At 43.8% G+C, this 25,802-nt stretch overlaps 3 protein-coding genes and 1 pseudogene across 3 annotated transcripts; 2 read left to right on the top strand and 2 right to left on the bottom strand.

Annotated features, from left to right (window-relative positions):
• Positions 1–765: 765 nt before the first annotated feature.
• Positions 766–4,623, top strand: LOC110050098 (steroid 17-alpha-hydroxylase/17,20 lyase pseudogene; annotated as a pseudogene).
• LOC110050114 (bifunctional coenzyme A synthase-like) lies at positions 4,316–9,199 on the bottom strand. The gene is made up of 2 exons (XM_020755996.2): positions 8,431–9,199; positions 4,316–5,509 (listed from the first exon to the last, which is right to left on the bottom strand). Exons 1-2 carry the CDS (start codon positions 9,131–9,133, stop codon positions 4,605–4,607), a joined length of 1,608 nt encoding a protein of 535 aa, XP_020611655.2. The 5' UTR covers positions 9,134–9,199; the 3' UTR covers positions 4,316–4,604.
• A 17-nt stretch (positions 9,200–9,216) lies between these two features.
• LOC110050146 (glutamine-dependent NAD(+) synthetase-like) lies at positions 9,217–24,806 on the top strand. The gene is made up of 8 exons (XM_089270815.1): positions 9,217–9,789; positions 11,237–11,500; positions 12,236–12,647; positions 14,369–14,486; positions 20,564–20,700; positions 21,082–21,313; positions 22,227–22,428; positions 22,810–24,806. The coding sequence occupies exons 1-8, from the start codon at positions 9,388–9,390 to the stop codon at positions 23,569–23,571; spliced, it is 2,529 nt and encodes an 842-aa protein (XP_089126941.1). The 5' UTR covers positions 9,217–9,387; the 3' UTR covers positions 23,572–24,806.
• On the bottom strand, positions 14,602–20,354 carry LOC110041168 (uncharacterized). The gene has a single exon (XM_089270779.1). The coding sequence runs from the start codon at positions 20,025–20,027 to the stop codon at positions 15,045–15,047; it is 4,983 nt and encodes a 1,660-aa protein (XP_089126905.1). The 5' UTR covers positions 20,028–20,354; the 3' UTR covers positions 14,602–15,044.
• Positions 24,807–25,802: the final 996 nt, after the last annotated feature.

The following is a 25,802-nucleotide window of genomic DNA, read 5'->3' as shown; positions in this document are numbered from 1 at the left end:
CTTCACCTTTTACCTTACCCCCTCCACACTACTCCAGAAAAATTTGAAAACACAGCAATCATCGGTCATTTTGGAATTGTGTTTGAGAAAAACTCGATTATTATTGTGGCGTTATCATTTTCGGATTTCAAAATGTTTTTCGTCCACGCGAAAGCGTAAAGCCGGCGTTTTCAAATTCCTCAGGTTTGAAGAGCGTTTCCGAAATGCTCGTGAGGGATTAGTGTGGACAGTAGGGTTAACCGTAGAAATAAAGCTCCGTTTTCAAAATTTTCCGGTGTAGTGTGGTCAGCGCGGCCGGGGCTTAAGAGAAAAACACAACAATCTGGTGTTTTCAGATTTCTTTCGTTATGCCTCTGTTGTTCACTACGAAACTAAATTCATTTCAACTCGAGTTTTCATGCAGATTTATTAGAAAACTGTTACTGCTAGGCTTCGTGTTTCCCCGCTGGGTTCTCTGCGCAGATATTTTAGTCTCGAGCATGTGTCGCTATCGCCTCGTGGATCTACAGCTACTTTGACAATGTTATGACGAAATTCATGATCAATAACAGGACAGACGCATGAAAAACTGACCTCAGTTTGTTAAATATTTCATTTATATTCTAAACAGATGTGACGGCTCCCTGTGCGGGCTCTCGCGCGATACACAAGCCCTCGCGCGAGGCGCGAGATGAGAAAAATCTCGCCTCGCGCTTCCCGCGCGCTCGTGTATCGCGCTAGAGCCCGCTAATCCGCCTGTACTGCAGGCTAGGAGACTGTTCGCAGGCTAGGCTGAGAGCGAGAGGTGACTGACATTTCAGGCTATTCGTACGGCAGTTTAGTTGTTTTCACAAAGGCCCATCAGTGTGACTGAAATTGTGAGTTTGTCTGACGGCGTCTCGTGTTCAAGCGGAATAAACGTTGAAATGTATGGTTAGTCTAAGTTCGCATGACAATAGCCTTATCCAACTTGATCCGGCATATCAAATGTACAAATCTGCACATTCTTTGGAGAATCTAAGCATCATCATGTTTGAAGAATTGGCATGGCCCATTTTGGCAATAATTCTAGTAACATCGATCATCAATCACTTCCGTGGAACCAGAAATCTACCTCCAGGGCCTTTTTCTTTCCCGATCATTGGAAATGCGCACAAATTGGCTGCCGATTTACGCCATGTTGACCTCATGAAATTAGAAAAACAATATGGCAAAGTGTTTCGTCTGTATCTCGGCAGTAAGCTCGTGGTAGTTGCAAGTGGTCCAAGTGCTATCAAGGAAGTCCTCGTTACAAAGTCGGCCGAATTTGCTGGACGTCCGAGTCTTTACAGCTCGGAAGTCTTCGCAGAAGGAAAGGCAATCGGTTTTGTGGATTATTCTTCGGAATGGAGGCTTCATCGCAAGGTTGCTGCCTCTGCGATCAAAACGTACATCACCGGCAAGGTAAAAGAGTTTGGTATTAATGATGAATTTGACCTGCTCTTGAAGCGAGTCCGCTCCAGAAATGGACAACCGCACGACATCACTAAAGAGATTCGACTGGCCGCGATGAATGTGATTTGTGCTTTGGTGTTTGGCTCGAGATACGAACTGGATGACCCCGAGTTTACGAAGTTTATGGAGATTAATGACACTATAATAAAGACGCTTGCTGCTGGGAGTGTTGTGGACGTGTTTCCCTGGCTGGGGTTTATTCCATTCAAGTCTATTCAAAGCCTAAAGGAGAAATGCACTGAACGGAATGAGATTATCAGTAGAATTTACCAACAACATATGGACGCTTGGAGAGTTGATAATCCTCAAGATCTGACGGATACACTGTTAAAGACAAAGAAACAAGCTGAAGAAGAAGACTCGTCTATCAAGGGATTCCTGACGGATCAGCATCTCATCATGACCATGAGTGAGCTTTTCATAGCTGGTATGGAAACCACTGCCAGCACCTTGTGTTGGGCTCTGATGTACCTGATCCACAACCCGGACGTCCAGCAGAGACTGGATCAAGAGTTGGATCAAGTCATTGGTCCAGACCGGTTACCGGAACTGGAGGACAAGAAGAATCTGCCACATTTGGAAGCCACCCTAACCGAGACGCTACGCCTCTCGTCCATTGGTCCTCTGTCAGTTCCTCATAAAACGACAGTGGACACCACTCTGCAGGGATATAGTATTCCTAAGGACACCACAGTCTTAACCAATCTATGGTCCCTCCACCACGACCCAGAGATTTGGGATGAGCCAGACGCTTTCAGACCTCAACGACGAGGAAGGTAATTTTGTACCTCCAAAAGCTGATCATTTCCTCCCGTTCTCGGCTGGGCGTCGAGTTTGCTTGGGGGAGTCTTTGGCAAGGATTGAGCTCTTCCTGGTGTTGGCACGCTTGCTTCACAGCTTCAAGTTCGAGAATCCACCAGGCTGCGATCTTCCAACTCTGGAGCCTGTCGGATGTCTTGTGTTGATGCCACGGCCGTTTAATGTCTGTGCTCTCAAAAGACATGTTGTTTGACTTTTCCTATCATCATTTATCATATATAATTTCGGTTAGTTATTCATAGGTCTAAAAGGGCTGGAAATTAAGCCTGGTTATCGGAAAATGGGTTTTTGGTTGCTGGTCGACTCAAACGTTAACTAGTGTGAAATGCGAGACCAAATAAGAACGCAAGAACGAGCATGTGTTAATAGAATTCAAGGGCACTTTCATTATGCCAAAAATGTCGGCATTTTCGGTCGGAATTCCGATAAAGGTCTGTTCTCGTTTCGTCCGACCGGATCATTCGGGACCACCTCGGGAGGTGGTCCTCTTTGATCGGTCAGTTCAGTCGGAGCGAAATTTGCCGTTCCATTTTGACAAACCGGTTCGTTGCCATACTTCTCTGCAGTAGATTTCACATATATGGGTTTAGGCAAGATAATAGAAAATCTTAAGAGCCTGTCCTGTCGGTTGGCCCAGTTTGATAGGAAAATGCCGTTTCATTTCTGCTTGGTTAGTCTCACTGATTTTCTTGACCGGTCACGCACCCCAATACGAGTTATTAAAATATAACGAACAAAAAAGCCGAAATCAGTATATTATTCTGCTTATTATATGGCTATCGCCTTTTTTTGTTTTTTTGACGGGCGCCATTTCAACTGTCTTCCTTGTTAAGTGTTGATCAAAATGGCGGACGAATGTGGTCAGGGTATTAAAAACGCAGTCTGCGGACTGCAGACCGGAGTTAAAATGCAGACTGTAGAACAGGGGTACATTGCTGACTGCAGACTGCAGACTGTTTAACTGAATCGTGTTCCCATTTCCATCATCAAGAACTAACTGTAAACAGGCTAACCGAAGACTTATATTGGTTAACCCGAGTGATATTCAGTCTAACCAGAGTGATGTTCAGGCTAACCAGAGTGATGTTCAGGCTAACCAGAGTGATGTTCAGGCTAACCAGTGATGTTCAGGCTAACCAGAGTGGAGACTTTCACTGCGACTACCCTGAATAATCCTGTTTATATATTGTCAGCACTCGATAATGGAAACATTACTCATTAAAAAAGTCTGTAGTCTGCAGTCTGCATTTTACCCTCAGTCTGCACTTTACCCCCAGTTTGCAGTGTGCAGTGTGCAGTGTGCAGTCTGCGTTCTTCTCACTGACCGAGGCTGAATGACTACTTCGCACAAGTCATGACCCAGGTCTCGAGAAGAATGACAGGAAGAGACCAAGCAGCCGATACTCATGTGATACTGCTTGTGGCTCTGATATGCTCGAGGAAGCCAGTAATTCCAAACTGGTGATGCAGGCTATCCAGAATACACACACTATCTTCATTTAAAATAACATGCTCGAACCGTTTGGTTAAATCTCTGAAAATCAGTCGGTGACCCCACCCACTTTCTGTATTCCTCACACAACTATGTATCTCATTGTCTTAACATAGCAAAAGTTTGAAAGGAAATCAATATATAAACAATAGCCTTTGTTTGGCACGAAAATATGCTAGGATATTTATCCTCAGACATTATCTGTTCCGAGAAGCAAACAGTTTTCTAAGAGCATAGCTTGAGGAAAACTGTGAACTTTGAGGAACTGACCATGTCCAAGGACAAATATCCAAGCATATTTTCGATGGAGGCTATCGTGTTTATTATCCTTCAAATATTTTTCGCAACAAACATAGTTTTGAAAATTGGGGAATATCACTTGGATATTCCCCAGGAATATTCAGTCATGTGACATGTTTAAACCAATCAAGCATGGGTGAAAGTATTTGATAGATTATAAAAATAACATCATTCATTACTAATCAAAGGATATTTTGTAGGAAAATGTGATATCGACAACAAACTCACCAATTTGAAATATAGTAATCTTCTATTCAATCAAAAGTGCAAATAACTTAGGAATTCAAAGTTGATCAAGTGACGATAATCACTTCATTTGTATTGCAGTGGTATATTAAATAATTTGATTACAAAGGAGAAAAATAATGTAAAAATAGCAATTATTACCTATATCTATGACACCTGTGGCACATATTTTGTGGACTGGTGCTCTGTGGACATACTTATATTACTGCAATATCTTTCATGAAATATCTTTCATATAATATCTTTCATATTATTCAGGATGAAAAAAAATAAACTAAATTCTTTCTAGTAAATGTTCCCATGCCCTTTCAACTTGCTGTTGGGTATATTCGGGTTCCCACAAGGTGCAGATAGCGACATTGGCCTTCATGACCCTTTCTTCATTGGTTATTTGTGATTTAATTCTGTTCACCGCTTGTTCTTGAGTAATACCATCTCGTGACAGAATGCGTGATAGAGCCTCATTCTCAGGAACAAAAGTCACCCACACTTCATCTGTAGCACTGTCCCAGCCTGCCTCCAAGAGAACTGCAGCATCCAAAACACAAACCTTGAACCCTCCTTCTCCATATCTTTGAATTTCTGCTTGTGCTTGTGTCATAATTTCTGGCCAAACTATGCGATTTAGCAATGCCAGCTTGGTCTTGTCAGCAAAAACTATGGAACCTAAAGCCCTTCTGTTTATAGTCTGTTCCTCTGTTAAAATGCCACTTCCAAAATTCTCAATGATTTCCTTGTATGCTTTCTTCCCAGGTGTGTAAGCTTGGTGGCCCAGCTGGTCACAGTTGATGACGGCAGCTCCTAAACCTTTAAGTCTCTGGCAGACTGCAGACTTCCCGCTGGCAATTCCTCCAGTTAGACCAATGACATATGGCTCTTGCCCCATCTCTTTCCTAACAACAGGCCTCAAAAGTGTTCCTAAGAGCTTCCGTCTTTCCATAGTAGAGCTCATCTTTTCATCACCTTCATGATGTGTTCCATGGACAAGTTCACCATCTTTCTCAACAACAATATCGATCACATGCACGTCCAGTGGGTTTAAACCTTTCTTTTCTCGCACGTCATTCACCATGAATCCTCCTTTCTCTGTTTCTTTACTAACAACCAGGCACTGATACTCTGGATCTGTCCCTGCTGGGCCAACAGGGTCAATCAGTGGTATGATGTTGTGCTCAAGACCTGTCAAAGATACATGAATACAAGATCAAATTATTAAACAATGGATCATTGGATTATTCAATTCAAGAGTTTTTATCGACTTAGCCATCATGGCATATGAGCCATCATACAATGCTCTGTGCACGTTTTTGGCCGCTTTTAATTCTTTTCTATTTTTAGTTTTCTATATTTTGGGGGTGTTTTTAAAAACAATTATTCCACTTGTGCTTTTTGGATATGAGATGATCATAGCCAACTTGGCCCTACACGCCTCGTTGGCTATCTACCATTTCATATCGAACATGGGCTCTTGGAATAGTTGTAAGTATTCTCACACTTTGATTGGTCCCTACAGTTTATGAGCAATAATTGGAGTAAAGATGCATCAATGATGTGATAAACATTTTTTGTTTCTTTATCTCATTGTCATCTGTGTATAAAGCACGTGTCAGTTCAGCTCTTGATCACACAAGAAGTGAAAATGTGGTAAGAAAATCAGCGACAAACTTGATTATTGCCAAAAATTAATGGATAAGGGACATTTAGAAAATATTTTCCGGGATATTGAGTAGGAAAATTAATTTTTTTTGAAATTAAAATTTATGAGGTATGGGACATTTAGGCCAATAACTAACGGGATATGGGATACTCAGAACCCCACCCCCAATAAGGCCTCTATCCTTCTGTTGAGGCTGGTTTACCTTTCAGTTAGATGGGAAAATTGGCCCATGGGTGCAAATATGTAATTCTATGAAACTTAAGTATGAATGAGAGCGCTTAAGATGTCACTTTGTGTTTCACACTGTTATATTAAGACTGTTTTAGCATGCAGTAACAGAACAAAATCAAACATTTGATAAATTTATTGAACTCAATCAAACTCAATTGAACCCCAATCACGCGATTGGGTTTGATTGAGATCAGCAATCAAATACAATCAAACTCACCAAAAAATTGGCCAATTGAACTCAACTGAACACTTGAATGCCTTCGATTGTTTCCAGTTGGGTTCGAACCAGCTACGATAAGGTTTGATCATGCAATTTGAGGCACCATGTGGCATGGTGATATCAAAATAATGGCCGAGTTTGAATTCATGATATTTCTAGTTAATTATTAATTTGTAGCTATTACTAAGGGTCTGATTACACTTGAGGTTAACAAAATTTGTTTGGCTCAACCAAAAATCTTGACAAACATTGTCTCCGTCAAGCTTTCCATTTATAATTGTAGGTGCACAATTAGTCCCCTTCGCAGCCATTATTAGGGTCGTCACACAACGCTTCTTGTTGTGTGACGACCCTAATAACGGCTGCGAAGGAGACTAGTGCGTTATAAGAGGGCAAAATTTTTGTTGACCACAGTGTCAATCACAAGGTGAGATCAAAGATCAAAGAGAGACCAGATTTACTTGATTGAAGTTTTCCTTCAGATCATGACATGCACATTGAAAAATCTGCCAGTTTTCACGCCTGACAAAAATTTGTCCTGCTCCGGAGCTGGCTTGACAAAATTTGGTAGGAAAAAAAATCACTGTGCGCACTTGTTTCACAAAACTGATGACAGAATCTTTTGCAAAATAAACAAAAATTTGCCTACTGTGCACAAGCCCTAAGACAGACTGTTCAAATTTATACACATGTTATTTGCTGGCTGTGATGAGGTCTTGAAAAGGCATTTTTCACTAAAGCACGGACCGACCCTGAGCCAGTCATTAACTTATTTTTTCCCTCACTCTCAATCAGTTTTATAATATTATTGTGGACCTTTTCCACACAGACATTGCACACCCATTGCCACCACTGTGGTCAGAGATGGGAAAATCTGGACAATGCTTAGAACAATCAGATTACATGATTTGCTACCTTACCCCCTTGCAAAATATAACAGGTGTTATTTAGAGTGAATATTAAATTTTTTGATTGTGTTCAATTGAGATCGATTGGGTTTGATTACATCAGAAATTTTCACAGTGGTCTCATGGTTAGTGCACTCGTCTCCGGATGAAGTAGTCCGGGTTCGAGCCCTGGCCGGGGACATTGTGTTGCGTACTTGGGCAAGACACTTAACTTTCACAGTACCTCTCTCTACCCAGGTGTATAAATGGGTACCAGCAAACTTAATGCCGGGGGTAACCCTGCAATGGACTAGCATCCCATCCAGGGGGAGTAGAAATACTCCTAGTCGCTTCGTGCTATGGAAACCGGGATAAGCTCTGGCCTGATGGGCCACTTGGCTTGTATACAGACTTTACCGACATCAGAAATCGACTGCAATCGAACCCTCCACATCTTTTTTTGCTTTGTGTTTGATTATCGGACTAATCAAACCCAATTGTTTGATTAAATTTGATTACCAAACAGTTTGATTAGAAATCTCAGGTTTAGTCTCGTTTTATCACAAAAACCCATTGGAAATTAAAGGGTGCTTTCCATTATCCCAAAGATTTTGGTCGGAAGTCAAATGGAAAGGTCTGTTTCGGTTCCACCCGACTGGAATATTTGAGACCACCTCTGGAGGTGGTCCACTTTGACTGGTTGGACTGGTCCGACCGAAATTTGCCATTCCATTTTGACAAATCGGTTAATAATTACGCTTAATTCACTTCGCTTACATAGGGAATTCGCAAAAGGAATAAAAAATAGTAAGAGCCATTCCTCTTGGTTGGCCCGGTTTGATCGGAAAATGTCGTTCCCTCGGGTATTCACACTGTACTGGTCTCTGACATAATGGAAAGCATTTTAAAGAAAAACGTGATTGTAATTATTTTCATAAAACAGCATATAAACGCATTGTTAAGCAACGTAACCACTATTATAAGAAATATGAAAATTATCAACTAGGTTGGGTTAAATATAATGAGAATTGCGCAAAGAACACATTATCATCTTAATTATTTATATTAACTCGACTGTAAACAAGAAAAGATGTAAGCTTAATACCTGGCTTTACATCATCGATAAATTCTTCCAGTTTTGTCTTCCTGTCCTGAAAAGGCTCTATTAGTTCTTTTAAGATCTTCCTTTGCAGAAGGGGACCCTCACTTAGGCCAACAGTGATTCGTTTATCACAGATTAAAGAAGCTGCAGCAAGGAGTAGCCGGTGACCGGAATGCATATGGTCGAATGTCCCTCCCAGAACAACTTCTTTGTATGTTTGCAAGCAAGCACCGTTGAGATCGAGACTACGCTGCTTGCTTGTAATTTCATTGTTGATCCTTTCTTCCTCGACTTTCAAATACCTTAACTTTCTGTCGAGATCGGTGAGCTGAAAACGCCTTGTCATCCACTGCTTTAACTCGAATAGACCGACGTCTTTCGACGGATCTTGTCCGAAAACATCACGAACAAATGCGACCTCGGGCTTCTTAAAAAGATGTCTTACTTCTTCGCTTTTTTTGTTGTTCGCGGTCAAAGTCCGAGGGAGAAGAACGCGAACGTCAAGCTGGCCGGTTCTTGAAGAACTGCTACCGTACACATCGACCAACAGTTCGTACAAACTCCGGACATGGTGGCACACGTAATCAGGTTCGTAGATGTCAACGTACAAAACTTCTTTGACTTCCTCTGACACTTGCTTCAATAGGGCGGGTATTTTGGTCCTAATGCAAGAAGGAGACAACACTAACAGCCCGTAACGAAACATCTTTGTTTGGCTATTGTGTTGCAATAGAATTGAGGTCTAAAACACTTTTTGCTTCAAGGCGTTTCATTGCGTAATGACACGTAGTCGAGGAACACACGAAATCCTCACGAGGGACTCCGGAAATATACGATCGTAAATCGATATGCATTCGTATCATCTAATTGAATTTCGTACGATTTGTGAATGTGATTTTGAAAGATCAAAATACTAGTAACAACACGTTTTCAGCCCCTATAAAGGCTTAGCAAATTGACATGGGACGAAAAGTGACTCTGGCAGCATGTAGCTTGAATCAGTGGGCCTTGGATTTTGAGGGCAACCTAAAACGAATTCTTCAAAGCATCAACATTGCTCGAGCACATGGGGCAAGTTATAGGTTGGGGCCTGAGCTAGAAATTCCCGGCTATGGCTGCAACGACCATTTCTTAGAGAGTGACACGTTATTGCATTCTCTTCAAGTGCTTGCCTTGTTGTTGAAGTCTCCAGTGACTAAAGATATTATCTGTGATGTCGGAATGCCGATTATGCATAGGAATGTTCGTTATAACTGCAGAGTTATCTTTCTTAATGGAAAGGTCCTTTTAATCCGACCAAAGATGATGCTGGCTTGTGACGCTAACTACAGAGAGGGTAGATGGTTTACAAGATGGACTAAGGTGTGTATCGAGATCCTAGCCACAAATATAGTTTTAAAATATGAAAAGAGGTACCTGTTTGTCAACCTCCTTCCTCCATGCCCGGGCCTCCATCTCTTCCACCCCCTCTCCTCCCACCTCCCACCTCCCACCTCCCACCTCCCACCTCTTTTCTGCCCTATACCTCCCTTCCCTTCCCCTCTTTCTCTGGTCTGAGTCCTCCTTCTATGCCACTTTATCGGAGGCAGTGTGGCCAAGTGGTTAGGGTGCCAGACTTGAAATCCGGAGATCATGGGTTCAAGCCCGCTCTGACCACTTAGCTGGAGTTGTTTCTCGGTAGACCCTAGTTCAACTCCTTGGTCGTGCTTGTAAATAGCCAACTGGTCTGCCTCCTGTTGGGTGAGACTTTTAAGCCTATTATGTTTAGTTGATATATTTGTTTCCTTCATTTAAAGTGGCATGCCTGTGAACTAGCTAGGTGTAGCTAAGCGTATTGACCACTATAAACAACAACAACAACAACAACAACAACAACAACTTTGTACTCATTCTCCACCCCTGTAATGTGCTTTCCCGGTGTCAACAGGGAAGAGGTAGTGGTGGTGAAAAAGGCAAGGAAGATCAGGGTGAAGGAATGCTTGCTATAAGAAGCAGGCTTGTCAGGTCATAATGCCCATCAATTTCCATGTAACCCAATTTCATCAACTGTCAATTACTGTCAATATATTTGCCAATCTGAAACTAGTGTATGCCTCTGACCCGCTTCCTGGGAGAATGTTTACATAATTTTTTGCTTGAAGCGATTACTTGTAAACTGAAGGGTGAAAAATGGGAAGTCTTACTTTGAGATAACTATGAGATTCTTTTCGTGTGGAAATGTCTGCTGTTCCCGCAAGGTCTTAACAAGAATGAATATTGCAGGTTCTTTGCAGTGTGGTATTGAGTCTAGTGCAAGAATGTCTTTCAAAAATCTATAATTTAAAAAGTCAACCAGAGAAATGAGGGACTGTGTTGGCTGGCTGTTGTTGTTGCTGTTGTCTAAAGCAGGGACGGATCTAGGGGAGGGTGTGAGGGGTGTGCACCCTCCCCCCTCCCTGAGATGAAGCCTTCTTCTTCATTTTGCTTTTAAAATTTGTTTACCTTACTAGTCAGTTATGCCATTCCTTAGTGGTATAGCCCCTCCTGAGAAAAATCCTGGATCCGTCCCTGTGAAGGTGTATGTAGAAGTTGTGGCCACAGAATCTGAAATGCTGAAAATTGTGCAAAGAGAATGGTGACCTTTTTTGTCAACCAACCAATGAAAATGAAAAATACGACCAATTTCTCTTGAAGATTAATTTCTTAGCCTTGACTAAATGCCACTCTCTTCCTGCCAAACATTACAAGTATCTCATCCACATGGAATTTGTAGTTTTTGAAATGAAGTAACAAGTGGAGATGCCTGATCATAGTTTCCTTCTTTTACTAGACAAAGCAAACTGAGGAGTATTTCCTTCCTCGCATGATAGCAGAAATCACTGGTCAGGTGACTGTCCCATTTGGAGATGGCGTTATCTCCACGCTAGATACTTGTGTCGGCACAGAAATCTGTGAAGAGCTTTTTAGTGTGAATGGTCCTCACATAACTATGGCCCTTGATGGTGTAGAGATCATCACTAATGGAAGTGCAAGCCATCATCAGCTTAGAAAGTTAGACAAAAGAGTCAACCTGGTGAAGGATGCTACAAGTAAGGTACGTAAACTGTTTCCCTTCATTTACTTTAAGACCCCTTGCATGGTCTTAGGCAGGATTTGCTTGGTGTTATCCAAACTTTTCGGTTGTGCTTTAAGTGCATCCCTTCAAAGGGGATCTGACAGCAACAGTCCAACATGGAAGGCGTATTTTGGCAGTTTTGAGGTTAACTATATTTCAATTGTTTTTTTTTTTTTCAAATCTTCAGATAATTTTGATTTTCAAATTTTCTGAGAAGGTTTTCAAATTGTGATTTTAAATACTTCTCATTAGCTAGCAATCCAATTGGGGCTTTTGGATATCTGGATATCTGGATATCCCCCTGGCTAAAATTAGACTGTTGGCAGTCTGTTGTTCTGTCAAAATCAGGTGAGCCAGAGGAGAATGAGGCAAGTAGGGGTTGGGACAAGACATGGGTGTGGCACTCACTTGTCTCTTCTTGGCATTTGCATTTTGCATTCATGGAAAAACACTTGTCGTGCCCTATGAGAATAAAAAGTGGCCACCAGTAGTTGAGACTATAACTTGGTTCCCTTGGCCACTTAAGAAATAAATAAAGTACTTTTATCAGCCCTTGGCTATTTCAATATGGGAGGTATGGTGACTAATGGTTAGTCTATTCAGTTGAACTCAGATCCAAAACAAAATGTGCTTTTGTGTTTCTTGAATTTTTAACTATTTGAAAAAGAAAAGGATTTATATGGCTTTAACAGAGGATTATTTATTGTCCACCAGGGTGGGGGCATTTACCTTTATGCCAATATGCGAGGTTGTGATGGTGAGAGAGTCTACTACGATGGATGTTCAATGATTGCCGTTAATGGTAACATAGTAGCGCAAGGCACACAGTTTTCATTACAGGAAGTCGAAGTAGTGACATCCACAGTTGATTTGGAAGAGGTGCGATCTCATCGTGGTTCTACACCAACGTTTGGCGCAAGTGCAATGGCGGTTGCGGATAGCTATCCCCGCATCAAAGTGGACTTTGCACTGAGTCGCGAGGATGATATCTCTGTTCCCTCAGCTGAGCCTATAGAAGTTCATTACCACACCCCAGAGGAGGAAATAAGTCTTGGGCCAGCATGTTGGTTGTGGGATTATCTTAGAAGAAGTGGTCAGGCTGGATTTTTTCTGCCACTAAGTGGAGGTGAGTATTAAGGAAAACCTATGTTATGACAGAGGCTATATGCCTCCTCTTCCTCCTCCATGGCCTCATGATGTCAGGTCACCTAAAGTGTGAACAGAAATTATTTTAACTGGTCTGTACTTAGCTCTTATTAACCGAGCAGGAGGTCTGTATGGGAGAATCTTGACCGAGGTCATGAGTACAGACCGAATGCAGTGAGGTCTGTACACACGACCAAGGTCAAGATTTTCTCATACAGACCGACTAAGCTTGGTTAATAAGATGTTTATTATATGGCAAACAAGAAAAATGTAATTAACATAATTTCTGGGAGAATTCATCAAACTATGAACTTAAGAAAGTTTGTGTTTAGTGTTTATTAGTTCTTCCCCACGATGTTTTTGAGAGAATGTGGCAAGGGAGAGGCAGATAAGAGGGGGATAAGAAGTCTGTGTACTTCACATCTGGTCAGCTGTTGGCCAAATATAGACATAGGGAACTTCTTTTGCATTTTTGATCTAATGGAGCTCAAACTTTGCAACAGGGTAGACAATTCAAATCTTAACAGACAGATATTTTTGTATTTTGATTCTAGTGGTTTTTGGTGGGAAAAAGAGGTCATTAAACTAACAGCAGAATTTTATTTTTACTTTCTGACTAATTAAAAATAATGCATGATTTTCAACAATTGTGTGGAGATAAATTCAAATATTTACAACAAAATAATTGAAAAAGCTCTATTTATTCAAAGGTTGTGAATATTTGAAGTTTGAATTTTCCTCCATTTTGCTACTTTTTAGAAATTTGGCAAACTTCAATATGCAAATCTTTTTAATTAAAAATCCTTTTAAAATACTTTTCTCACATTTGAATTCATACCAACATATCCTTTTAAAATCATGGCTTTATTATCTCAATCAGTTTCTTGAGTATTTTGAGGAGTATTTCTGTCTCCCCCTGGATGGGATGCTAATCCTTTGCCTGGCTACTCCCCCCCCCCCTCCCCTCCAGCACTAAATTTGCCAGTAGCCATTTATATGCTGTGAGAGTTACATATCTTGCCCAGGAACACAATATGATGACCTCTGGCAGGGTGTAACCTCAGGTTGCATAATCTATAGTCCAGTGGCTCTGCAAGTTACTCCATATGGTATTTTAAAAAGTTTGCACTTTTATAGCTAAGAAAATAGTGTCCTGGCTAAGATTTTTATTGAGCTGGTCACCATTTTTTCAGAGAGACCTGGAACAAACTGATTTTCGTCCCCAATCTTATGCAACACCTTGAGTGCAGGGCTAGCAAGCTTCATGTTTACAAGATGGCAGACACAGGACGTAGAAAGAGAACATGCTAAACAAGTGCTCAAAACAAGATTTTATTTCAATTACTTTACTCGTTATAGTGGCAGCGATACTCACTTGAAGTTAGTCAGAAACTTATTCCAAACTTTTTATTTGGATGGCTTGATATGGTTCAGATGTCAAATGATTGTTCGTGTGTAACCTAAAGACTGTTTGTTGTCCATTACTGCCCCCCCCCAAAATCCAGCTGGCAATTACCTCCTTTTCAGCTGGCAAATTTCACAGTTAGCTGGTGCTTCTAAGCAACAACCCTGGCTAAGTTGATGTAGTTCACCTGTCAAGTTTTTGCAGTGTTGTAAGGAAGAATTCATTTATGAATCTGTTCATATTTTGTAATTTAGTCTTTTGAGGATGATGGCAAGTCGTTGTTATTGAATCAACAGGCATTGACAGTTCATCAACAGCATGCATTGTGAGCTCCATGTGTCACCAGGTGTGTCAAGCTGTAAAGAACGGAGATCAACAGGTGCTGGAAGATGTCCGCAGGATTATCAATGATAAGTGAGTTATAACAGTCAAAATGGATCAAACATTTCTGCCAGTGACAATTTTTTGTTAGGTTGACTAAGTTCACTGCCTACTCTGTCTTAGTGTATTTTGATGTCAGCTTTAGCATAACTGTACGCCAGTAGTCTAAATGGACACACACTAGGCCCCGACGAACTGTAAGCTTTATCTTTAATGCAAGCGAAATCTCCCCATAACGAGAACTAGATACAACCAAGATGGCGGACGAATGAAGACTGATCGCGCGGGCTTTTATACAACAATGAACGCCGCTGACCGACCGACTACAGCGGAGTGCCGCTGGACAACCAGCCTACTGACGTGGCTTCTTTTTCCTTCTTAAACAAATAAGCATGCAAACAAAGAAACACTAGGCGATAAGTCGGTATGAAATACCCACACAGGTTATGTACGAGAAACGAGAAATGTACTGTGTGAAGAGCAGTCTTAAAGTCTCGGACCAGATAAGAGGAAAAAAACTAAACAAATGCTGAGAGACAGCTAAATGTCTAGAATTGTCCAGCTACGGCTAAAGGATTAGGATCGACCGGGCTACTTCAACTCTACTACATAGTCCTGAAGACGTTGCGGGAGACGCCGTTGCCGAGTTGGACGTTTGTTCACTGCAGGGCTAACACTTGGAGAGGGGGCAGGTATAACCTCAACGTCATCCGGCGAACCGGGTTGGCTATCCTCACCGTATCTCGGGACATCTTCTGCCGGGACAAAAGCGGAAGGTGGGGACGATAACTTGATAGGGATCCCTGGGGCAGGTGGAGGTAACGGGGGGCTTTCTGGGGACGGTTCCTCATCATTAGGAAGTCCTTGATCATCAATAGGAGGGCTCTGGTCGACACCGATGTCAAGATCGCAGTCGCTGGACTCTTCTTCACTGGGGCGCCAGGGCGTGTGTACTCGGATGGGAGCGACCTTATAGCACTCATTCTTCTTCACACGGTACGAAACGTTTCGTAGCTGTGACCCAACAAACTTGCGAACATTGCACCACTCACCATCCACTAAGACAACGAGGTATCGGTCACGACTTTGGGACTTATTACGATCACAGTAGAGGTAAACTAAGTCACCAACAGTTATTGAAGGAGGGCTGCGCAAGTCACTACGCGGGGCTTTTGACGTTTCACTGTGGGGATGGTTTACCAGTCTTTGTAGATGCTGCTCGCGTATTAGCGCCTGATCTGTTAGGGGAATCTGAGAGTTGGTAAACTGATCTCTCTGAGTCCACATTTCTCTAGAGGATAGGCCGTGGCAGCGGATTCTTGGGTTCAGGTGGGCAGTGGCTACGGACAGAGTCCTAGGAGAGACAGGACCACCTTCCGGTTGCAACCGCTGGAGTTCGTGTTCCAACTCTTGGATTGCTTTTTCAGCGACAGGGTTCTTGTTCTGATTCTTCACGCGACCTATCTCAAGGCTAATCTTGTGTTGCAATAGGACTTGGTCATTCATGAGAGCTCTGAAGGCGGGCGCTGGATCACACCGAATGACAGCGTTAGGCCCATCAAGGGGTCGCAGGCTGACGCATAGTTGGATTAACCCATCGCGTAAGGTCCCATGCTTCTCGTCTACCACGAGGAGGGTCGAAGTATAGGAGGAAACGCACTCTCGGAGCACCAAAATAAGTTGGCGAGACTGCTTCAGGATATCGGCTGTGAAGGAGACACCCACTGCTGCTGGAGGATCAGAAGTTGACTGTTCTATAACAGCGTGGGGGACGTGGTGAAGTGCAGCGCAAGGATGACAACCAAGAGAAACGCGCTCTATGGCCTTGTCTAGGTCAAGGGCATAAAAGTAGCGGCTGACAACTTTCTTAAGCTGGAGACATGATGGATGAGACAACCTGAGGTGTAGGGCGGTTAGTAAACCATCTAGGACCTGTCTGGGCACTACGATACAATCATGCGAAGGAGCCAAAGGCTCAGTCTTTTTCACGACTAAGAGGCCATCACTGGAGATAGAGGCGACGGACAAGTACCTTTTCACGTCCTTAATGTTAGTAAGCTTCTTGGACGGACGAGTCCCTTGTATTAGGTGGGCATGCGTTCGACGTAAGTCCGTGCACTCAGATTGGATAGACAACCAAGTTTTTCGACTTGTGAAAGGGAGGTTCTTCTGACCAGATAGGACGTCCTGGGCAGATAGGTGTCGGACGACAGATTCCTCAGCTTGGGTGATGAATTTGCACACCTGACAAGAAGGATCAAAGCAGTCCGGTGCATTGCGGCTTGCAAAGTCAGAAGGTAGGATCGCAGCACCGGCAACATGCCTCACGTTGGCTTGGAAGCGGCTGACAGTTGACAAATAAGTCGACACTCGCGGGCTAGCAGAAAACTCTCCCCTGCACATTTTCTCGAAGGCCTGGACACAAGGCTTACTGTCGGTGAGCACGCAGGCCTTGTGTTTAGATTGTATTAAGTAGGGGCTAAAGTGTTTTGTTGCAACACCAATCGCAAGTGCTTCCACTTCGCACGGTAACCAGGATAATTGGTGACTACGCAATGTTGCACTAAAGAAACCAGCGAGGGCTAGCTTGTCACCCCGTGAGATGTAGAGAGTGGCGGCGATGCCGGGTCTCTTGACAGCAGCGTCGGTCACGATCCATAACTGGTCATCTGGCTTCGGGAGAGTAATTGTTTGGCTAGACGCCACGGCAGCTTGAGCAGACTTGAAGACTTCAGTAAAATGTTCGGACCAGACAATGTCATCCTGGGACTGTTTTCCGGCTACAACCTCGTCAAGGGGGGCCAATAGAGCAGAACAATGTGGAACAACACGAGCAAGGACCTTGACCGCACCGATAAAGGACTTCATGCCACCAACTTTATTGGGAGGACTGCAGGAGGACAGTGTTGAGACGCGATGAGGGCTGGCGCGAAGAGTGCCTTGGGACCAAGTCCAACCCAAGATGGAAGTAGTTTTGGGGTTGATGATGGTCTTCGACGCCGAAAGGCGCAGGCTAGCTTTATGGAGAGCTTGGAGAACAGAAGACCAATTTCGGAGCAACTCGTCTGGGCTGTTGCCCCCACAATACAGATCATCTGCTATCTTGGCTACGATACCAGCCTGGAGGAGGTCACCCAAGACGCGACACATGAGCTCTTCAAGTGCGGTTTCCGAGCCAGGTATACCCATGGCCGACCGGGCATAGACGCGTACGCCCCGGAATGGGGTAGCGACTCCGCAGTACTTCATGGACTCACGGGTGAGAGGGATCTGATAGAAGGCTCTGGTTAGGTCTGAGATGATGTGTCTCCACTGGGCGATGCAGCGTAGGGTAGAATCCACGTCCGGGAGCAGGGAAGGCTGGGGTTTGCTATAACGACCTACGTCTGCGAAGTCAGTGACGAGACGAAAGCCACCCGACGACTTTTTGACCAGGAACGACGGGTTAAGATACTCGACAGAAACATCAATGTCTTCAGGGCGACGGAACACGCCAAGATTTTCCAATTCATCGAACTTCTGCTGGAGCTCGACAAGTCTATCGCGACCGTACAGGGGGAGGCGACCTTTACGCTGAGGAGGCTCTACCGGGCCCATATTTACTTTTGCCTGAAGGGGACCAAAGGCGCCATTGTAGCCGGTAATTGCTGGGTCAAACACGGAGTCGTACCGGACCAAAAGGTTACGGAACTTGGTTGTGATGTCTGGAGGGAGGAGGTTGTCGGGGTCTAGTGCCACGCCCTGGGAGCACTTTGACTCTGAAACTGGAACTGAACACACCTTGTGGTACGGAAGGTTGTCAACTGGGTTGGAAGACTGATCTTGAGTAGACGGACAGAAGACAGGGTTGACCTGGCAAAAGTGTTCATTTCGTTTCAGGACATAAGGCCTATCTGAGAGGTTAGGAATACGCACTCTACCAGCGACGCTTGTGATGAGACAGGGAGGCGGCCACATGTCGACGACTTTGGCCGAACGGGCGTTAGTGGCGTCAAATCGAGGCTCTAGAGCGTACTCAGCATCAGGTAAGGAATCTTCCGGGAGAACTATTTCTATAAAGTCGCCAGGCCAGACAGTGGTAGAAGAAGAGGGTGCACGTAGCACTTGTGCACGGCGGATAGCATTGTGAGTCGGAGGATGGTTGACAGATCCGTAGGTGAAGATGGTACCATCCCCAAGGATGACCTGGCGTTTGGCAGGACGAATGGTTATGTCATTCGCTTCCATGAAGGGAGTACCAGCCAAGACATCTACGTCCAGATTCTCCACAACAAGACCTTCAAATTGAAACGAATGACTCCCACGGGTGAGGCTCAGGCGAGTTTCCCCCAGGACTTTCAAAGGAGAGGAGCCATCCGCTTGATGAGCTGACTGTGAACTGTGCCAAATCCCTGCACCGAGCCTCTGTACAGCGGAGAGCCTGATCATGTTACCTGTGGCGCCGCTGTCAATGATGACTCTAGCCTGATGATGGCCGAAAAACGTGTCAATGTACGGGGACTGACGAACGAGGACCCTCCTGGATGCATCAGACGTAAATGGATCACTCCGCTCGACCAGATTCTGATGACGCGGCGGGTCAACATTACTTGACAAAAGGTCTAACTCAACGCTGTCGTCATCCAGGATTGAAACTATCTGACGAACTTTCAGAAGGTACAAACGGTCCTGTTCAGGAAGGAACCCACATTCGCTTAAAAAGTGGCTCTGAGAAGCGCGGCCAGCTTGTTTACAGAGGGGGCATTCTTTCACCTTTTGAGAGGAGCGTCCCGGGAACCTCGCAGACGACTTACTGTAGGTCGGTGTACCCCTCCGAAAAGAGGACTTCTGAGTGGCAAATGAGGCTCCTGTACGCATGACCTTTGTGTCTTCAGCAGAACGGATTTCATCAAGGAGTGAGTCCAGCGCCTGGGAGATCTCAGGCTTTAAGGACGCCAAAGTACGAGACCGAAGTTCAGTTCCATATCGTTGTTTAACAAGTTTAGGTAAAGCAGGGTTAATCAATCTCAGCCACATTAAAATAACAAAATTCTCTAACGTCGGTGACAATTCCTCTTCCTCGTCAAGAACAGAACCGTGGTGGAGCAGGGTGTGAGGTTTAATTAAACTGTCCTCCACAAAAGCCATAAGACGCTGGAAAAGATCTTCCGGGCGCTCATCGAGGTTCAAATGAATGTCATCCAGGTCTAAAAAGTGACCCCCAGTAGTCTGGAATCCGAAATGAAGTCTAATTGTCTGCCATATGTCGCCAATACAAGTAGAATTCTTGACAATCGTATTACGAGAGATAATTGGGCAATAATTTGCAATCTGGCCTAGCATGAGTTCGAGCATGTTTACCTTTTGGGTAGCAGTACGCCTTCGAGCAGCTGGAACCGACTCCCCATCATCAGTGTAACCGCGTAACGGGCTCGCCCTAGTCTTTTTCAGCCACGACGACCCTTCGCCCAAAAATGGCGCGAAATTGGCGTCCAGAGACAAGGTGTAGAGAAGATTTTGTTTCCAACTCTCGAAGGAGGTTAAAGTTTCGTTCTTTGAGAGGCACCACTGCTTGGGGGCTCTGTTAGAAGACATCGCAGCTTACGGAACAAGATGATATCGACAACCGACTCTTGGCTGCTCGGGAATCCCGACAAATCTGTCGATAAAGTGCGTTGGATCTGACGGGAACGTGACGATTCGAATCTTTATCGCTGCCACCACGCCAGTAGTCTAAATGGACACACACTAGGCCCCGACGAACTGTAAGCTTTATCTTTAATGCAAGCGAAATCTCCCCGTAACGAGAACTAGATACAACCAAGATGGCGGACGAATGAAGACTGATCGCGCGGGCTTTTATACAACAATGAACGCCGCTGACCGACCGACTACAGCGGAGTGCCGCTGGACAACCAGCCTACTGACGGTAGACTCTAACTTGAAAGTGAAAACACTGACTATTTCTCGTTCTTTAAGCATGAATACAAGAGTTAATGCTGGGGCAAACTCCATTGACTTTTCGGTGTGCACTCCAGGGGCTAAGAGTCAACTTGTCCTGTGTATAGCTATGTGAAGGTGTGATTCACCCAATTTAGTTGATTTACAAGTATTTCATCTTTTTCCTCTAGCAATTACATCCCTACTGATCCCAAAGAGTTAGCAAGCCGTATTTTTGTCACATGCTACATGGGAACTGAGAATTCATCTGAAGAAACAAGGAAAAGAGCAAGCAACTTAGCTGAAGAAATTGGCAGTCACCATATGGGTAAGGAGTAAACAGTGCTTCTGTTTTCTTTGCAAGTTCCGTCAAGAAAGAAATTGCCAATATGAACTGAACCATCTAGGACAGTATAATACACAGTACCACATGAAAGTACTGCTCAATAGCTTTCATTTGAATGGTCACACACTAGGGTTTCATCCACAGACTTTAAAGTCAGAACCACCTTGTACAGCATAATAAACAGTACCACATGAAAGTACTCTTAAGTACCTTTCATGGAAGAATTAACAAACTAGGATTTTATCAGCCTAAGGGGAGGGAGCGGCTGTACACAGGCTAGGACTTTATCTACAGGCTAAAAAGTTAGAACCACCGCGTACAGCACAATGAACAGCACCTCATTTTGCTTTTTCTTTCTGTAAGGAATTACAATCGATACCGCTGTTACCGCTGTTCTCGGGATCTTTACGGCCATCACAGGTAAAATCCCGAAGTTCAAGTTATACGGCGGGACTCATCGCGAAAATCTGGCCATGCAAAACGTACAGGCGCGTCTGCGCATGGTCTTAGCGTATTTATTTGCTCAGCTGATCATGTGGGCACGCGGGCTTCCTGGTGGGCTGCTGGTTTTGGGATCGGCAAACGTGGATGAAAGGTACATTGTTTTCTCCTTGGTGTGACTTGAAGTGCAACATTCTTGGCTACGTGCGGAACTTTTCTTCCTAGAGAGTCTTACCAGTAAAAGCTTTATGCAAAAGAGACGAAGTATGATAGATTTAATAGCTTGTGCCAGCCGAGGTTCTCCAAGGAGTGCTTTCTAATGGTGGGACTGGCACTTTCCCCCTCCCTGACCCCTACGGCCACCTTGACACCTTGACCCCTTGCAACCCCCCCCTTCTCCCCAACCCCCCAAAAAAGGAGACATTCAGTTCTCTCTAAAGCTTAGCTATGTCAGGTGGCGCATCATAAAACGTAACGTTTACATGTTCTTATTACGTTCGTCCTACGCAGTTCCTCTCTCGCGTTTTAGAACATAGTAAAGTCAAAACTCTCAGTTTAGAGAAACCTTACTTAAGTTGAGCCAACTCTAACCAAGGTGCTAACCCTAACTTTTTCAAGTTATTTTTAGAGGAACTTCTTTTTGAAGAGTATTGTTTACATCAAGAAGTCGTTTTCCTGGTGCTTCTATGGAAGTAGAATAATCCTTGACTAGATAAGCGACTCGTCCACCCCCCTCCCTACCCCCTATCGAATTTTCTAAATAATTCAGGGCAGGTCAAAACTAAGGTCTGATTGCCCTGGGCAAGTAAATTTTGCTCTTGGGCAAGTGAAAATGGAAGTTTGATGGTCCGGTGGGCAAGGGAAATTAGCCTCAGTAGTCTTGTTAGTGATCATTTCCAATCGAAAGCAATGTCAAAACTTAAGACTGCAAGGCGAGCAAAACAATGAGTTAAAAGCATGGATCAATTTAATATAAGCAGTACACAGGCTGGCAATGATGTATGAATATGGAGTATTCTTTTTTTTGTTGTTGCGTGACACTTGACTTCACGTTGTACACTTTTCAGTTTGTGCGGATACCTGACCAAGTACGACTGCTCAAGCGCAGACATCAATCCGATTGGCGGAATAAGCAAGAAAGATTTAAAATCCTTCATTTTCTACTGTGTGGAGAAATTTAACTTTAGTTCACTGATAAGAATACTTGGTGCTCCTCCCACGGCCGAGTTAGAACCACTTGCCGATGGACAAATACAACAGACGGACGAGGTAGATATTCTCAAATTACATTGCTGAGCTTTCTTTTTCTATTTTCTGTTAATTTTCGGGTTCGAATCCTGTCGTAGAGAGTTGACTGAGACAGCTGTTTTTCTTTCTGTTGGTCAGAGGTGCTGCTAGGCGTTGCTAAGTAACATGACGTATGGTTGTGACGTCAGGCAGACGTGTGTGCGCTCGCGAGTGCCCATGCAAAGTTTTGATTGGTTGACAGGAATGACTGAGTTGCTTGTGAACTGAATCCCGTGGCGTGTTCCGTTGTTGAACTAATATGTTTTCTGGACACTTTCTGATTGCCTTCGTAACCTACAGACAGTCACTACAGCCGTAATCTGGCTTGATTAACGAAGAGTTGACTTGCTGTTTTCGTTGCAGGAGGACATGGGTATGACCTATGACGAACTTTCCATGTTCGGTCGTCTTCGGAAGATATCCCGCTGCGGTCCGTACAGCATGTTCTGCAAGCTCGTCCACACTTGGCGAAACACCTACACGCCCGTTAACGTGGCAGAAAAAGTCAAACGCTTCTTCCGTGCCTACTCAATCAACCGACATAAAATGACGACCTTGACCCCAGCCTACCACGCCGAAAATTATTCTCCCGACGACAACCGATTTGATCTCCGACCGTTCTTGTACAACACTCAGTGGTCGTGGCAAATGCGGCTGATTGACGAAGAAATCCGACGACTTCAAGCGGCCGAGTCGCAATTACGTCACCAGCAACCTCCCCATCATGTCAACAGTGACACCTCATATGGGAGTTCACATGATCAGCACATGAGTAGTAACGAGGGCTTGACGTCATCGTCCTTGCCGTTAAAGAGCGAACGGAGTGGGAACCAGGAGCATCAAACAAGGCGGGAGAGATTAGAGCGTACATTGGAGACATTGACAAATCTCAACAGGGGAACGTCCAGGGCGCAGAATAGGGGCACGCCTCCATGTCCTGCGCTGATCCGAATCAAGTCGGAACCTGTTGATCATGAGGAAGGCTGTAATTTTCACGTGCCAGCGGAGGAGCCAGGCAGCAGGCCCCGGAAAAGAAGCGAAGCCAATATGTCGGCTCACATGGGGGTAGCCAGTGAAGGGGAGTTTGTAAGCGGGGAAAAGTACATGCGAATTAGGTCACGTTGATAATTGATCACTCGGTTGGCGTATTATCAAGAAAGATTGCCAGGGTCTTCTCGGCCACACAAGACTGAAAAGCCCTTGGGATAAAATGGCCGCGTTGCCCTGTTAGGAGTGCTAAGCGTATGAGTGTTTGACTAGTTATTTAGTGGAGCGTAGAAAAGTCTGAAAAGTGTTAACTTTTTTTTTGTCGCACCCTCGGCTGTGTGAGAAGCAGCATTGTTTATTTCCTGGTACAAGTGGAGACTTGTTTCAGTTTGGCTTTTGTCTGAGCCCACGGCTCGTCAGAGGAGTTGCCACGCAACATGCCTTGATGACGTCATACTGACGTATCATCATTTCGAGAACTCGCAAGTGTTCGTGCGTGTTTACATTGGTTAGTAATGTTCGGAAATTGCTCGACTGCTTCTGCGGAGATTTGCCGAAACCAACGACTGTGTCAATAAGGAATCCAAGGGTATATCAGCACACAAGTTTGGGAATAATAGTTTTGTCGACATTCTGGTCTTACAAAAGGTCGGTCGCTCTCGAGCTAAATGTACAGACCAAGAAAAAAGTTGTAGCGAAGGTTATAGAAGTACACCTGATTATAGTCTTTCGAATGTAACTTCCTAGATGTCATTTACAAAGTGTTGTAGTAAACTCATGCTCTCGCTTGTCAGTTTTGAAGGTTAACTGAACAATTTTTTGTTGTTGAGTAAGCCTAGCATTGGAAAATGGGGGAAGTCCGTCTGCTGTAGAATTGAATGTAATGTTGTATGCGCGTTTTCTAGTTCTTAAATGTAACGAATTTTCGCGTTGGAAATGAAATTATTATTACTACGAACGTTGTATTATAAAATCTCGTTTTCATAGACATATTTATGAAAGAGATAAAATAATTTTAATTTTCTACATTCAAAATTTTGAATCGGCGCGGTGGTTACTGAATTCTGTCACCACAAAGGATATTATTGTGTAAACGAGGAAATAATATTTGCTTTGCAAAGGAAAATAACGTTACCTTGAATTCATCTTTGGTATACTCGTTATATTTGTCAAATGAGGTGGTACCACTTTACAATTTGGATAAGAAAAGAAAATGAGATTGTCATTTCTCGCATATAGAATACATCGCATGATTGTCTTATTAATGCTTTATTTAACTGGATATTTAAGAAAATGGCTAAACACTGAGTATTAGTTACTAACGTGACGTGAAATTGAATATTAGTAATATAATGAACGCAATATTTTTGCAAGGTCTTGGCTGTCTTTGGCTCTAATGAATAACAAATTCAAAATGTATTTCTGCCTTGATTTGACAAAACAATACTTGCCGGGATCCACGAGGACGATAGGTTTGAGAGGAGAGACGGGAGGGTGCCTCGTTCGGGCAACACCTCCAGGTACCCCAGCCAAAAGTCCGACATCTCCATACACCTGAGCCCTGGATCAGGAGTATAATTGTAGGCTTACTAGGGATGGGGAAAGTAATTTTTTGTTCTTTCAACAGAATTCTAGCTCTTTGGAATAATGCTAGCAATGGTTTTTCCTCAGCTGTCCTCAGCTGCCTTGGGGCCTATTTTATAGATGTCGAGGAAATTGGAAGGCCTTCAACTTGGCCCCTAACTGATGACCCTAGCTGGCCACAACCTCTCAGAGAAACGGTGTAGCTGGAGTCAGTGGATTCTTACCACTGGTAATTCACTGGATATTTTCCGGGGACTTAGATTTCTATGGTTGTCTCTCTGACGTTCATGTACAGTTCAATCCCGCGTTACGGTCACTTCGTTAATACAGTCTTCTCGTTATTACAGCCACTTTTTTTTGTCCGGGCGAAACGCCCATACATGTTCTTATAAGTAAACCCCGTTAATGCGGCCACCTCGTTAATACGGCCAACGGCCAAAATTTGAAATCCCAACCTATATGATCCTATCTAACTTTACCCCATTTATACGGCCACTCGAACCAGTTACGTTCATCGTTCCAATGTTAGTATTGTGTGAACTGATTAAAGTTTCAATTTTTCTAAAAAAAATTATATCTGCATTCCGGATACTTATTAAAGAACAGTTGTTTAGCAGTGCAATTGTGATATATCTGTGAAGACGTCGCTTAATTTAGACCCAATACGGCTAATTGGGAACTAAGGTTCCTCTCGTAACGAGGTATGACATTAAAAGAAGGAGACAGTTGAAAACGATGCCTCAACTCTAAAAACCAATAAAACATTAAGAGACACGTATTAAAAT

Source organism: Orbicella faveolata, unplaced genomic scaffold, assembly GCF_042242905.1.
Source record: "Orbicella faveolata isolate gen_17 unplaced genomic scaffold, um_ofav_v1 contig_34, whole genome shotgun sequence".
NCBI lineage: Eukaryota > Metazoa > Cnidaria > Anthozoa > Scleractinia > Merulinidae > Orbicella > Orbicella faveolata.
This window is presented reverse-complemented; position numbering and strand designations above follow the sequence as displayed.

What these genes read in the sequence shown, in the direction of transcription:
- LOC110050146 (XM_089270815.1), top strand. Translation starts at nt 9,388, where the DNA reads ATGGGACGAAAAGTGACTCTGGCAGCATGTAGCTTGAATCAGTGGGCC. An exon ending in TTTTCTGCCACTAAGTGGAG is followed by an intron (nt 12,648 to 14,368) that starts GTGAGTATTAAG and finishes TTGAATCAACAG; the next exon opens with GCATTGACAGTTCATCAACA. An exon ending in AAATACAACAGACGGACGAG is followed by an intron (nt 22,429 to 22,809) that starts GTAGATATTCTC and finishes TTTTCGTTGCAG; the next exon opens with GAGGACATGGGTATGACCTA.
- LOC110041168 (XM_089270779.1), bottom strand. Translation starts at nt 20,027, where the DNA reads ATGTCTTCTAACAGAGCCCCCAAGCAGTGGTGCCTCTCAAAGAACGAA.
- LOC110050114 (XM_020755996.2), bottom strand. Translation starts at nt 9,133, where the DNA reads ATGTTTCGTTACGGGCTGTTAGTGTTGTCTCCTTCTTGCATTAGGACC. An exon ending in TATCGATGATGTAAAGCCAG is followed by an intron (nt 5,510 to 8,430) that starts GTATTAAGCTTA and finishes TATCTTTGACAG; the next exon opens with GTCTTGAGCACAACATCATA.